Source organism: Lissotriton helveticus, chromosome 7 (assembly GCF_964261635.1).
Source record: "Lissotriton helveticus chromosome 7, aLisHel1.1, whole genome shotgun sequence".
Taxonomy (NCBI): domain Eukaryota; kingdom Metazoa; phylum Chordata; class Amphibia; order Caudata; family Salamandridae; genus Lissotriton; species Lissotriton helveticus.
Window position 1 is genome coordinate 1,787,309,547 of NC_136068.1, and position 13,069 is coordinate 1,787,322,615.

Below are 13,069 nucleotides of genomic sequence, written 5' to 3' on the forward strand. Positions count from 1 at the left end.
TTGCCCAATGCAGGGTGGGACTTATGTTAGAATTCAGTCCCATTCTCATGATTTGGTGCCTACCAAATGTAAGGCCCTTACACTAATGGGGTTTTTAAGCAGAATATGCTTTTGCGACCAGGGTTCGTGCCTAACGCCTATGTTCCTGCCTGTATACGGTTTGTTTCTATACCTCATGCAGGTCTACCTAAAGTTATGCCTCATTCTGCTAATGGGGGTTTATGCTGATTGTCGCGCATGAGATGTTGCTAGGCCTGCTCTGATGCCACATGTTAATGTATTTACAGGCCTGACCCCAAGGTGATGATGCTGTATTTGTCTGCCTAAAGGTGCCTAATGTGGTGTTCACATGATTTACGCTCATGTTTATGCCTCCTGCTACGCTTTTATGCCTAAGGGGGCGCTTGCTAATGTGCTGAGCTGAGTTCAGTTTGTTGCCAGTAGTTGTTGGCTGTGATACATTTAATGGTGGACTTTCCTTTACCCTGTGTCCTGTTCCAATGGTTCTTGCAGTGGCCCGATTGGCCCTGCCTTGTAAATAGTCCCACGTGAATCCTTACCTAGTGCCGGCTGGCACAGTTTATATGCAACTGTGAGTCCATTTTAATGTGTTGATTCTATAATACACATACTGTTTTTCACCCAAACTGGTGTGATCTCTTTTTGTAGTGTGCCTTGTGTGACGCCTGTGTGTGCTGCGTGGATGCTTTACACATTTTCTCCGGAGTTTGGCCCGCCCACTCTGCCCCACGCTACCCGTTTCTAACATCTTCTTTAAGGTTAAATCTGCTCCTGTCAATCTCTTGAAAACTTTTACCAGTGTGCAGACATGATCCTCACACTCTTTCCCATAATACAGGATATCATTCTGAAAGAATAATATGCCAGTTACACTTTTTTCATGATCTTCTGCAAACATGCAGTTTAGGATACCAATCCGAATGGCAACCTAACGAAGTGGTTTGCATTGAAAGATATAACAAATGATGTCTGATTTCTTTGTCCGTCATGTAATTTGGCGTGATGGTACACAGACGAGAGGTCCAGAAACATTTGTCCTTTTGCACCCCAAACATAGTTTAGGGTTCAGAGATATTAATGATAACACAAATGAGCTTATTCAAATCTCTAAGATAGAAATACATCCTAATTTGCTTCTCCCCATTTTGTTGCTGCCAGTACATTAGGGGCAAGCCATTCTGGGGATTTTATTTCCTCTTTCACACCATTCTCATCTAATGTGTTGATTACTTCTTTTCCTTTATAAAGACAGTGAACAGTATTCTTCATCAAGATAATTGACATTTTCATGGTAAGCATTTACTGCCTAATTACAATGTCAACACCTTTGCGGTCTGCAACTGACCGACAATAGATCAGCTATTACGACCACCGGATTTTGATGTGACCAAAATATGGGCAGCTGGAGACACCCATTTCTCAACACCAGATACTGCTGCAGGTGGAAAAGGCTGAGTAACACCAGCTGCTATTTTGAAATTGATGTTTTCAAACATCCCTGCACCTTGTGACAGGCACCATGTGGTGCCTGTCACACGTTGCAGGGATGTGGTGCTCCCCAGACACCATAGTGGAGGGCAGGGGATGGGGCCCTGCTAGCTGCTCCAAAAGGCACTTTTTGACAGCCTTTCCATGTTGGAAAGGCCAACATGAAAAGGCTGTCAGAAAGTGCTATCATAATCCCGACAGCAGAGCCGAGCTTAGCTCCACCATCATTAGTGGATTATGATGGAATCCGATGCTCCGGAAGTGCATCAGAATCCCCCTGCAGGGTTCACTCTGACCACTGTAATCCTAATACGGTAGGTGGAATGAAACCTACAATGTCAGATGGAAAGCCTCCGACAGCTAGTCGCCAGCTTTCCGGCCAACATGGTAATTGGGCCCTTAATGTTTATTTGTTTAAAATGTCTTTTGACTTGTGTTTATGGTCCTGGGTTTTTCATGGTGTGAAGAGTTCACATCTCACTCAGGCCATTGGTACTTGTTCTCTTTGTAGAGTCAATAGGGAGCCAAGAGTTACATTAGCATTTGCTTGCCATCCCCATTATCCCATATAAGAAACACAGACTCAGATCTTTCATTTACAATGAGCTTTATTAATTTACACTGCTCCAGCACAGGCAATGCAATCAGGCTTTCACTGCCCCGCATAGCAAAGCTCTCAAGCATGATATAAAGGGTTTGGGGCACCTGCATGCCTAAATAATTCAACATGAAACCATGAGCATGCAAGAATGGGTCATAGATTTCACATGGCAGAGTGAGTTCTGGATGATGATGTGGAAGAAGAAAACAGAACATCTAAGTCAGTCACAAAGTAGTTCTATGGTATTCCTTCACAGAAACATCTGAGTGGTTGGCATTACCTCTAGAATGCAATCAATATTTGCTCATTGTGAATTAGGTGACTGTTTACAATTTTTTGTCCAAGCTTGTGTGACATGACACTTACTGTGCCCCCGCACTGACAGATATTTAGAGGAACCAAAATGTAGTACATCCCTTTGGATGTATGACAGTACAATGCGATCAGTTTACATAGCGTTCTTTACAACGCAAATCGTTACAACGACTTGCGTTGGAGGGCGCTGGATTGAGGAGTAATATGATTTTCTATTCCAACTCCAGCCCAAGTAACAGTAGGGAAGGTGTTGAAATAAATAATCACACCATTCCTTAACCAAGAGCCCCATCCAGCTCAAGTCGTAGTAATGACTTGCGTTGTAATGGCTGCGTGGTAAAGGTTGTGTAAACGATGTTTCCTCATCCTTTTAGCCCATCAGTTGCAGACATCCTCAGGGTGGTTAAATAGGAGGCAATGAGTCTGTGGAGGGAGGAGAAGGTACAATGTGTACACACGCACATGACTCTGCTCTCATCAAGAATGTGTGTCGAAGGATGCAGACACACATTAGAACAAGAGCTTTCTGTCTCAAACATAAATATCTCTCCCTACCTATCACCGCCCACTGCTGACTCAACAGAATCCTTTTTGCAAGACCATAATGTAGGACTATGTGTCAACAGCAAGATCTTTTTTCAGTTACTGTATCAAATCAGCATTTGTTTGTGACTAAAAGACTTCACCGATGTAAGCATTTTTTTAACAGTTAGTTATATGAGTCAACATTACAATGGTGAGCAAAATCTTCGTTCTTGCATACGTTGATATATCCAGTGGTTGATAGCAGTTGAACACCATGAATAGCCCTAAGTTCCACAGAAGATGTCATAAGTCCGCCATGAATTATTAAAGGGACTTCTGCAGAGGACCCACACAAAATGTCAGATGGCATGATGGTGATGTCAAATGTTGCTGTAGTGGAGTCATTTGGCCCATTGAAATGCTGTTTGGCATATTGATATTGTTTGCTGGCTCACTGGAAATTCAAGATAGCATTTAAAGGATATCTGATGGCCTTAAGGAGATGTAGTAACACTTCCTAAGATTGCATATGTCATACCCAATAAATTTTTAAGAACCATTGTTTTTTAATCTATCCTACAGGAGATGTCAGATGGCATACCTTATGAGAAGAGACATAAGGTAGCAGGAATTTCAGTTGCAATATCAGCATTCACCTATTTTGAATTAATCCCCACAGAACAGGGATTAATGGTGCAAATACAGATTTACCAAGTGGAATTCTGCAAAATGTTTTGAGATTTTGTCCTGTTCTGAGCAGGTACTAATTGTGTGTGAGGGGACCAGGTCAGAAGGTGTCAACGGAGAAAGTTGCATGCGGGGAAAACATTATATGTTCATCTTCTGAAATAGTAGAAAGGGTGTGGGGCCAAGGAACCATGCCTGGCTGCACAGCAACCCTCTTTCAAAGTGATTTTACTGCTTATGACTGGTGAAATCCGTTGCCATGGTCCTGCAGCAGGAAAACCCAGGTGAGGAAAAGTCAGTGCACCCATGATGAACAAACCACATTTCGACCCAACTTGTAATTGAGGCCTTAAGGCATAAATCAGGACTGTGTCTGCCACTTTGTGGATGGGTCTGCCACGTATTTTAGATAAAGACATAACAGCGCTGTGCTAGCGCTGTAACTTGCTGTGCAGGATGAAGCAGATTGGAAGCTTTGCAGACATCCCAAGTAAGAGTTATGTTACCTCTAGTCCATTTCATTAAACCCGATTTCAACAATCGAAGATGCAGGTTCAACTTGCTTGTTTCCTATTAGCTATAGCACTCGTGCGGGTGGCTGGATAATCATCTTCTCAGCACTGGGGTGGGTTTGCACATAACTCTTAAGAGGCTGCTGTGCAGTCATACTGAGATGAAGCCAGATCTACATGTGTTCCAGGAAGGAGATGTATGATAGAACAAAGATTAGGTGTGGCACATCCTTGCAAGTAATATGACGTCATATCAGATCCTGCAAAAAAAGAGAAAGAAATTTACTCACACCTGAGTGTAACTCAACGTTCACTCTTGTCACTTAATTTACTGTGTCCCCTCCAAACAGTTCCTGCAATCTAACTCTGGAATGGCTCATTGCGTTAGAACTGCAGCATCAACATAGGGGTTAATACTGGTAGTATTAAACAATGGAGATTAGAAATGGAAAAGGTACAGGTAGATCTCTACAACTGGCACTGAAACGAGGAAATATTCAAATTACACAATATGGGTATGATTTAGAGCTTGACTAGAACAAATACTGACTCCAGTGGCCTCACACTGCATACACACGCCATGCTGGTTAACGGTTATTTACTACATATCCAATGCCTGCCAGTGCCAGAATGGCTGATGGGAAAGTTAGTGGTTGAACGCATAGGAAAGGACAACAAGCACACATTAGCAAATGTCTTTTATCAACTCAGGGAGCAAATGTAGACAACGGCTACCTGAATCAGGAATGCCATCCGTCTTGTGTTTACCAGGAGTGCCTTAACTCTTCCTTAGTTTAAAGCTAAAGACAAACCTCTTTAAAGAACCCAACTTCGCAAACACAGTAGTGAGTGAGTCAGTCAAGAAATTAATTTTTTTGGGGCTGTGGACAGTCAAATTATTGCAAAACATAGTAGAACCATTATAAAATGTCATTTCATAAGATATACCATCAAGTTCTACAAGACCTAATCAATCAATCAATCAATGAACTTGTAAAGCGCACTACTTACATGTGAGGGTCTCAGGCACTGAGGGAGAGGGGGGGGTGCTGCTACTGCTCGAAGAGCCAGGTCTTAAGGAGCCTTTTGAAGGTGAACAGGTCATGGGTCTGCCGTAGATGGGTGGGGAGGGTGTTCCAGGTCTTGGCGGCGAGGAAGGAGAAGGATCTGCTTCCGGAGGTTGTACGTTGGATGCGCGGGACGGCGGCAAGGGCGAGGCTGGCGGAGCGGAGTTGTAGAATTTGGGTCTATTGTTCAGGTAGGCTGGTCCGGTGTTGTGGAGTGCTTTGTGTGTGTGGGTGAGGAGCTTGAAGGTGATCATCTTGTTGACAGGGAGCCAGTGCAGGTCTCTTAGGTGGGAGCTGATGTGGATGTGGTGGGGGATGTGGAGGATCAGTCAGGCGGAGGCGTTTTGGATGCGTTGTAGTCATTGCAGGTGTTTGGCCAGGATTCCTGCATAGAGTGCGTTGCCATAGTCCAGCCTGCTGCTGACGAGGGCTTGGGTCACCGTTCTTCTGGTTTCGGGCGGGATCCACTTGTAGATCCTGAGAAGCATGCGGAGGGTGTTGTAGCAGGAGGAGGAGATGGCGTTGACCTGCTTTGACATGGAGAGGGAGGAGTCAAGGATGAATCCTAGGTTGCGTGCATGGTCTGTGGGTGTTGGAGGTGCTCCCAGTGTGGTCGGCCACCAGGAGTCGTCCCATGCACAGGAGTGGGGCCAAGGATGAGGACTTCCATCTTGTCCGAGTTCAGCTTCAGGCGGCTGTTCCCCATCCACTCGGCGACAGCCTTCATTCCCTCGTGGAGGTTTGTTTTGGCGGTGTGTTGGTCCTTGGTGAGGGAGAGGATGAGCTGGGTGTCATCAGCGTAGGAGATGATGTTCAGGTTGTGCTGGCGGGCCATTTGTGCGAGGGGGGCCATGTCGACATTGAACAGGGTCTGGCTGAGGGATGAGCCCTGGGGTACGCTGCAGATGATGTCGGTGGCTTCGGATCGGAATGGTGGGAGGCGGACTCATTGGGTTCTGCCAGAGAGGAAGGACGTGGTCTAGTCTAGGGCCTTCTTCTGGATTCCGGCTTCTTGGAGGAGTATTCTTAGTGTGCAGTGGCAGACTGTGTCGAAGGTGGCTGATAGATCCAGGAGGATGAGGGCTGAAGTTTCGCCGTTGTCTAGTTATTGCAAGTAAAATACACTAAGAAGCTCATATAATATTCCATCTAATAACAACTGCAATACTATATCTGCTGAATTCTTATGAACCATTTCAGATTCATATTTACAAAAAATTAAGCCTCCATAGATATTCATACAAATATGTATATATCTACCAATATGGAATCTCCCAATGTTTTTGTTTCCCTTCTTCACTTCTTATTACCCAATTCCTCTGATCATCACCCTCTTTTTCTCTACTCCTATTTTTTCTCTCTTATCTACTGCTGTTACTTCATAGCCCGTTCCTTTGATTTCATTTATTCTTAAGGCGATCCATTTTGAATCCATGAATAAACATATTACATCTACTAATTGTGTTATAATTTATTCTAGGATAAAAATAAACATTGTTATGTTATGTTATGTTATGTTAAAAAAAACGTAATACCGCGCACATACACCAATTGGTTTCTTGGCGCTCAATGACCAGTGGAAGAAGGCAGGGAAGTGGGAACAGCTAACCGTGGGCAAGACAAAACAGATGAGTTTTCAAGACTTTACGGAAAGTAGAGTAGTCAGATGAAAGACGGATAGGGAGAGGAAAAGAGTTCCAGGTGAATGGGGCAAGAAAAGAAAAACAGGCGCCACCGTGCTTCTTACGATTAAACCTAGGAGTGATCAGGAGATTGTGGGCAGAGGATCTGAGATGTCGGGAAGGAACATAGGAGTGCAAGCAGAGAGAAATGAAGACAGGAGCGGAGGCAAAAAGAGATTTGAAAATGGTGCAACCCATTTTGAAGATGCAACGTTGCGCAACCGGGAGCCAATGTAAAGCTTTCAGCATCGGGGTGACATGTTGGTGTTTGGGTTGCTGAAAAATTAATCTGGCCACCTGGTTTTGTACCAGTTGGAGTCGGGAAAGGTGGCAAGCAGGGATCCCCACGTATAGGCAGTTGGCGTGGTTTCGGCGTGAGGTAACCAGGGCCAGGGTAACAAGAATAAGGGCCTCTTGTGATAGGAACCTTCAGATCTTCCCAATTCTGCGGAGATGATAAAAGCAGGCCGAGGTTACAGCATTAATGTGCGGCCGCATCGAAAGGTCACTGGAGATGGTAACGCCTAGACTCTTTACAGTGTCAACTGGACAGGGGGGGGAGCCGAGGGCAGGGGGCCAAAAATTGGGAGACCAAGGATGTTGGGGCCCACCAAACAAAACCAGCTCTGTTTTGCTAGGATTGAGCTTCAGCTGGCTGAAGTTCATCCACTCGTAGATGGTAAGCATAGTCTTTTGAAAATTAGAACAGGAAAGAGGGGAAGGGTCGATGGGAAAAATGAGCTGCAGATCGTCTGCGTAGTTAAAGGTGGTGACAGAGTAGTGACGAAGAGAGACAAGGAGAGGCTGCAAATAGAGATTAAACAAAAGAGGGGACAAAGCAGAACCCTGGGGAACACCACACGATAGAGAAATTAGAGGAGCAGAAAAAGAAGACAAATGAACCGACTGGGAACGAGATTGAAGGAAGGATACCACCCATGACAGGGCCGGGCCAGAAATGCCAGCATTTCTGACACGGTCGACCAAAATGTCATGGTCGACCGTGTCAAATGCGGCCGATAGGTCTAATAGTACCAGGGCCTGGGCCAGGTTCTTATCAGCCCCCCGTCTCAGAGTATCCATAACCGCCACCACCACTGCCTCTGTGGAATGAGCCGGTCTAAAACCTGCCTGTCGATCGTCGAGGAAATGGGTTTCCTCGATAAAAGTACTGAGGCAGCGGGTGACGTAAGTCTCCAACACCTTCCCCAGATAAGGGAGAAGGGAAATAGGTCGGTAGTTACCCAGAATCGCAGGGTCAGATCCAGGTTTTTTTAGGATGGGTACCACCACTGCGCTTTTGAAAGCATTGGGGACAGAGCCTGTAGAGAGTGACCGATTTAAAAGGTCAAGAGGAGGGCCGGGGCAGGCCATGAAGGCATCTCTTAGAATAGAATGGGGGCAACAGTCATTAGGGGAGCCAGAGCCAACAGCCTGAAGTAATGAAAAAAAAGGTGTCCAAAGAAATAGGAGGGAATTCAGACAGGGAATGGGGGTTCAGGGGAGGAGGGACACTGTCGAGAGACAAAGTAGTAGAAGGAATATTGTTTTTAATCATGGAGATTTTGTCAGAAAAAAAAGAATTAAGGGAATCACACAAAGCCTGTGAGGGTAGAGGCTGAGGCGTGACTCGATCAGGTAGGGAAAGTTCGGCTACAATCGAAAAGATTTCTTTTGTCTTGGATGCAGAATTGATGACTTTCAGGGAGAAGTAGGCGGATTTAGCCGAGATGATGGACATTTTGTAAGATTTCAATAGATCGATATAGGTGGACTTTAGTAAAGGATCATAGTTGCGCCTCCAACGGCGCTCAGCCTGTCTAAGAAGGAGTTTATCAGCCTTCATTTTAGCAGTAAACCAGCGTGAGCGTCGTGAGGGCGTTTAGATTTAATAACTTTGATAGGGGCAACTACATCACTGGCTTGGGACAGCCATTGATCGAGGGAGGCTGCCTGTGAGTTAAGGTCGAAGTGGGCAGGGGGAAGTGTGGAAGCCAGAATCGAATGAAGGCAAGAAATGTCAGCATGCTTCCAGTTGCGTGCCGTGAAATCATGAAGTACAGGAGGACAGGTGGGGATTGACAAGTGTAGGGAAAAAGAAATAAAGAAATGATCAGACCAAGAGCAGGGGTAAAGCAGAGGAGGAGAGATATCGAAATTGGTGGTCCATACCTGGTCCAAGGTATGACCCTTATTATGTGTAGCAACAGAGATATGTTGAGAGAAATTTAAACCAAGTAATAAGCCAGAGAATTCAAGAGAGGAAGAGGATTCGAGGGGGTCTAGTGGCCAATAATTGAAGTCGCCAATGATCAAGACTCTGGCGGAATTGATGGCTAGCTGCGAGACCAAGTTACTAAACAATGAAGGGAAGGCGGGCATACTGACAGGGGGACGATAAACTAAAACACAGATGAAGGAAAATTTGGGGGATGTAAATTTCAGCAAGAGAATGTCAGAGTTAGTTATAGATGGGGTTGTGAGGGAAGTGAATTGTAGGTTAGAACGAATAATGGCCGCGACTCCACCGCCAGTTCTACCTGAGGTCCTATTGGAGTGGAGAATATAGTAACCCGTAGGTATGGCGGCCAAGATGTCAGGATAGGAGTCAGCGTGAAGCCAAGTTTCTGTGAGAAGCAAAATATCAATAGTGCCACTATCCAGAAGTTGGAAGACTTCAAGTTGATGTTTGGGGAGGGAACGGGTGTTGAGATGGACTAGTGATATGGGACGATTATCCGGAGGGCTACTAAATTAATAGGTTTAGAATGATACTTACACCCTATTTTATTTGACATTATATTTTTATTGCGTGTATGATAAGCATGAGCATTGTTTTATATAATGTATTATATTTCTTTAAAAACAAATTAAATATTCTGAAATCAAAGTATAAATTTGTCTCACTGACAACTGTTAGAAGAAGATCAATGAGATAAAGGTTGTTCTCCATAAGTTTAATTGGTGGGCTCATACGCCAAGGACCAAATGCACTGTTACATGGATTTAGAGCAATATTTACATGAAAGATATCAATAATTATCCATTCAATCTCAGGTCAAACGTTTCTAAAAATTGTGCAATAGAGTAGAATATGTTTCAGATTTGCATATTTTTCTAGGCAACTCAGGGAGTCAATAAAACCCTGTTTGTGAAGTCTCATACAACGTGCCCTGAGTAATGACCCCATGATTGTGTGCAGTGAAGTTTTGTGGTTCTTGATGCAAGCCTGGAAGAGTGAAACTGTTGACATAGGAACATTCCTAGGATACATAACTGTAAAATACGTCACAGGATGCTTTCAGTCTTTAGAAGACAGAATGTCAGTATTGGGTTACATCAAGATACCCATTTGGACACAGCAAAGCTTTTTAAACTGTCTGGGAAATGGAAAAAAGTGCTTTACCAATCCTGATGTTCTAATTTTTCTCAGGAGTGATAATATGTATTAATATAGGGGTCCCAAATACAATTTCAATAGCCCTAAACAACCTGGAGATAAAAATGTGGCATTGCTTGGGATTCTGGATGTAGGACCTTTGTCTGCTCAAAGTGAATGTACCATCGGTGGTAGATGCATCTTTCTTCCCAAAGTTGCTTGATATGATGGCAAACTGGTTGATACTTCTGCGATATGGCCCAGTAACTTTATTTATGTTTTTATTTTTTTTATTAATATATTTTTATTGGTATTTACAGGATACACAATACAGCTACTGACCGACATCTAATTGCACATTCTTGGTTAAATTCTCGTCGCTGGCTTAAAAACACGAAACAAACATATAACATATAACATAGAACAGAAGCGTCTGGTGGTAGCGGTTGGTTTAGACAGAAAAAACATCTCTATTGGGCGGATGAGTAGAGCTTTGGCCCTGGTTATTATACAGTGACTGTGTCTTGTTTGGTATGGAGCCCTCCTGATATGTTATTCTCTTCTTCCCTGATGGATTTGGAGAGGCGCTTTACCTATGGTGGTTTGAAGGTGTCCATGTGGTTGTCCAGTTTGGACCACATCGCTCTGCAGTGGCGTCTACCTGGCGTGTTTCTGAGGGTGGTCGTGTCTGCCCCTCTTAGGAAGATCACCCAGTTGAGCCAGCTTTTGTGGGTGGCCTTGGAGGTGTCCTTCCAGTTTGTCAGAATTGTTTTTGTTGCCGACGTGAGGAGAAAGTCAAGGAGGTCCTTATCTTCTGGGCTCGTAATTTCCTGTGAGATATGTGCTGTCACTATGGTGGCGAATGACTCTTTAAGGGTGCAGCCTAGAGTTTTTTAAATCTAGCACCTGTTTCTAAAACTTTCACCAAAATGGGGTCGCACACTGCTAATACACCACCGGGATCGCCCCTAAGGACCATGGTAACTGTAGTACTGTTCTCTGCGATGCATCTTCTTTCGAATTCTCGCGTATCTTCAAATCTTCGCCATCCCTGTACACGTGTTTCGGGGTATTTACCCCTCATCAGCAGGGATTAGGCCATCTTTTTATCTTCTGGGGTTGCTGCGTGCTGCCAAATATTACCAGGTATAGTACCACACAAAGGCGCGCAGGTGCGGGGTCCCGAGCTCGTCAGCTCAAAGCTCCAAGGAGCATAAACATTCACCAAAATGGGGTCGCACACTGCTAATACACCAGCGGGATCGCCCCTAAGGACTATGGTAACTGTAGTACTGTTCTCTGCGATGCATCTTCTTTCGAATTGTCACGTATCTTCAAATCTTCGCCATCCCTGTACACGTGTTGCGGGGTATTTACCCCTCATCAGCAGGGATTAGGCCATCTTCTTATCTTCTGGGGTTGCTGCGTGCTGCCAAATATTACCAGGTATAGTACCACACAAAGGCGCGCAGGTGCGGGGTCCCAAGCTCGTCAGCTCAAAGCTCCAAGGAGCATAAACATTCACCAAAATGGGGTCGTACACTGATAATACACCAGCGGGATTGCCCCTAAGGACCATGGTAACTGTAGTACTGTACTCTGCGATGCATCTTCTTTCGAATTATCGCGTATCTTCAAATCTTCGCCATCCCTGTAAACGTGTTTCGGGGTATTTACCCCTCATCAGCAGAGATTAGGCCATCTTCTTATCTTCTGGGGTTGCTGCGTGCTGCCAAATATTACCAGGTATAGTACCACACAAAGGCGCGCAGGTGTTTCCAAAACTTTTTGACTTTAGAGCAGCTGAAGATGAGGTGATCTAGGTCTCCTTTCCCTGAACTGCAGTTCCAGCAGGTGTCATTGTCTTTTAGACCTACAGATGCCAGGCGTGCTGGCGTCCAGTAGGCTTGGTGTAGTATCCAGAATTTGGTTTGTGCGAGTACTGGAGATATCATGTTCTTGGTTGGGGAAGCCCAAAGAATTTGTATTTCCTGTTCGGACAGTTTAGTCTCAGTTTGGCTTTCCCAGTAGGCCACTTTCTTATCGTTGAGCTTAGAAATGGCTGGTCGGAGTAGTTTGTACAGAAGTGAGACTAGGTGGCTCATCTTGTTTATGTTCTCTATGAGCTGGAAGATCGAGTGGGTTTGTCTGTGTAGCTTTGATTTTGTTAAGGCTGTTTTTATGGCTAGGAAGTTGTAGCGTTCCATGTCTGGTAGGTTGTGTTCTCTTTGCAGGTTGTTGAAGGTCTGTGGTGTTCCTTCATGTTCTAGTTGTGTTGGGAAGTGAATCCCTCTCGTTCTCACATGTCTACGGTTTTACCTCTGTACTTGATTTTGTTGTTCTCCCATAGTGTCTCCCATTGTGAGTTTTTGATGCTGACCTCTAGGTTACGGTCTAACTTCAGTAGTGCTTGTTTCGTGAACTTTAGGATCGGGTTGTTGTTGAGTGATTTTTTGTTTGCCGTGAGTAGTGTTAGTGGGGTGGTGTTGTTTAGCATGGCTTTCTCTATGGCTAACCACGTTGGTGTGAACTTTTGTCCTGGTATCAGCCAATGTATTCCTTGTCTGGCTATGAATGCTAGTGGGAAAGTTTTCTGGTCTGCTAGGTTGAGTCTGCCTAGTTTTTTCCCCAGTCTCAGCTTGCGGAGGCCTATTCTCGCTTTTTTACCCTGCCATATGAATTTGTTGATCATTAGGTCTAGTCGTTTGTGGAAGTCTTCTGTCATGGGCAGGGGGAGCATGTCCGCTAGGTAATTGACTATGGATGTTATCATCATTTTGATGGTGTCTATG

At 44.6% G+C, this 13,069-nt stretch overlaps 1 protein-coding gene across 1 annotated transcript in view; it reads right to left on the bottom strand.

Annotated features, from left to right (window-relative positions):
- Positions 1 to 2,099: 2,099 nt before the first annotated feature.
- Positions 2,100 to 13,069, bottom strand: part of LOC144770768 (phospholipase A2 inhibitor gamma subunit B-like) — a 321,184-nt gene continuing 310,214 nt past the window's right edge. Inside the window, exon 5 of the mRNA XM_078655516.1 lies at positions 2,100 to 4,409. Within this exon, the coding sequence (XP_078511642.1) occupies positions 4,282 to 4,409 (128 nt within the window). The 3' untranslated portion in view covers positions 2,100 to 4,281. The remainder of the gene's footprint in view (positions 4,410 to 13,069) is intronic.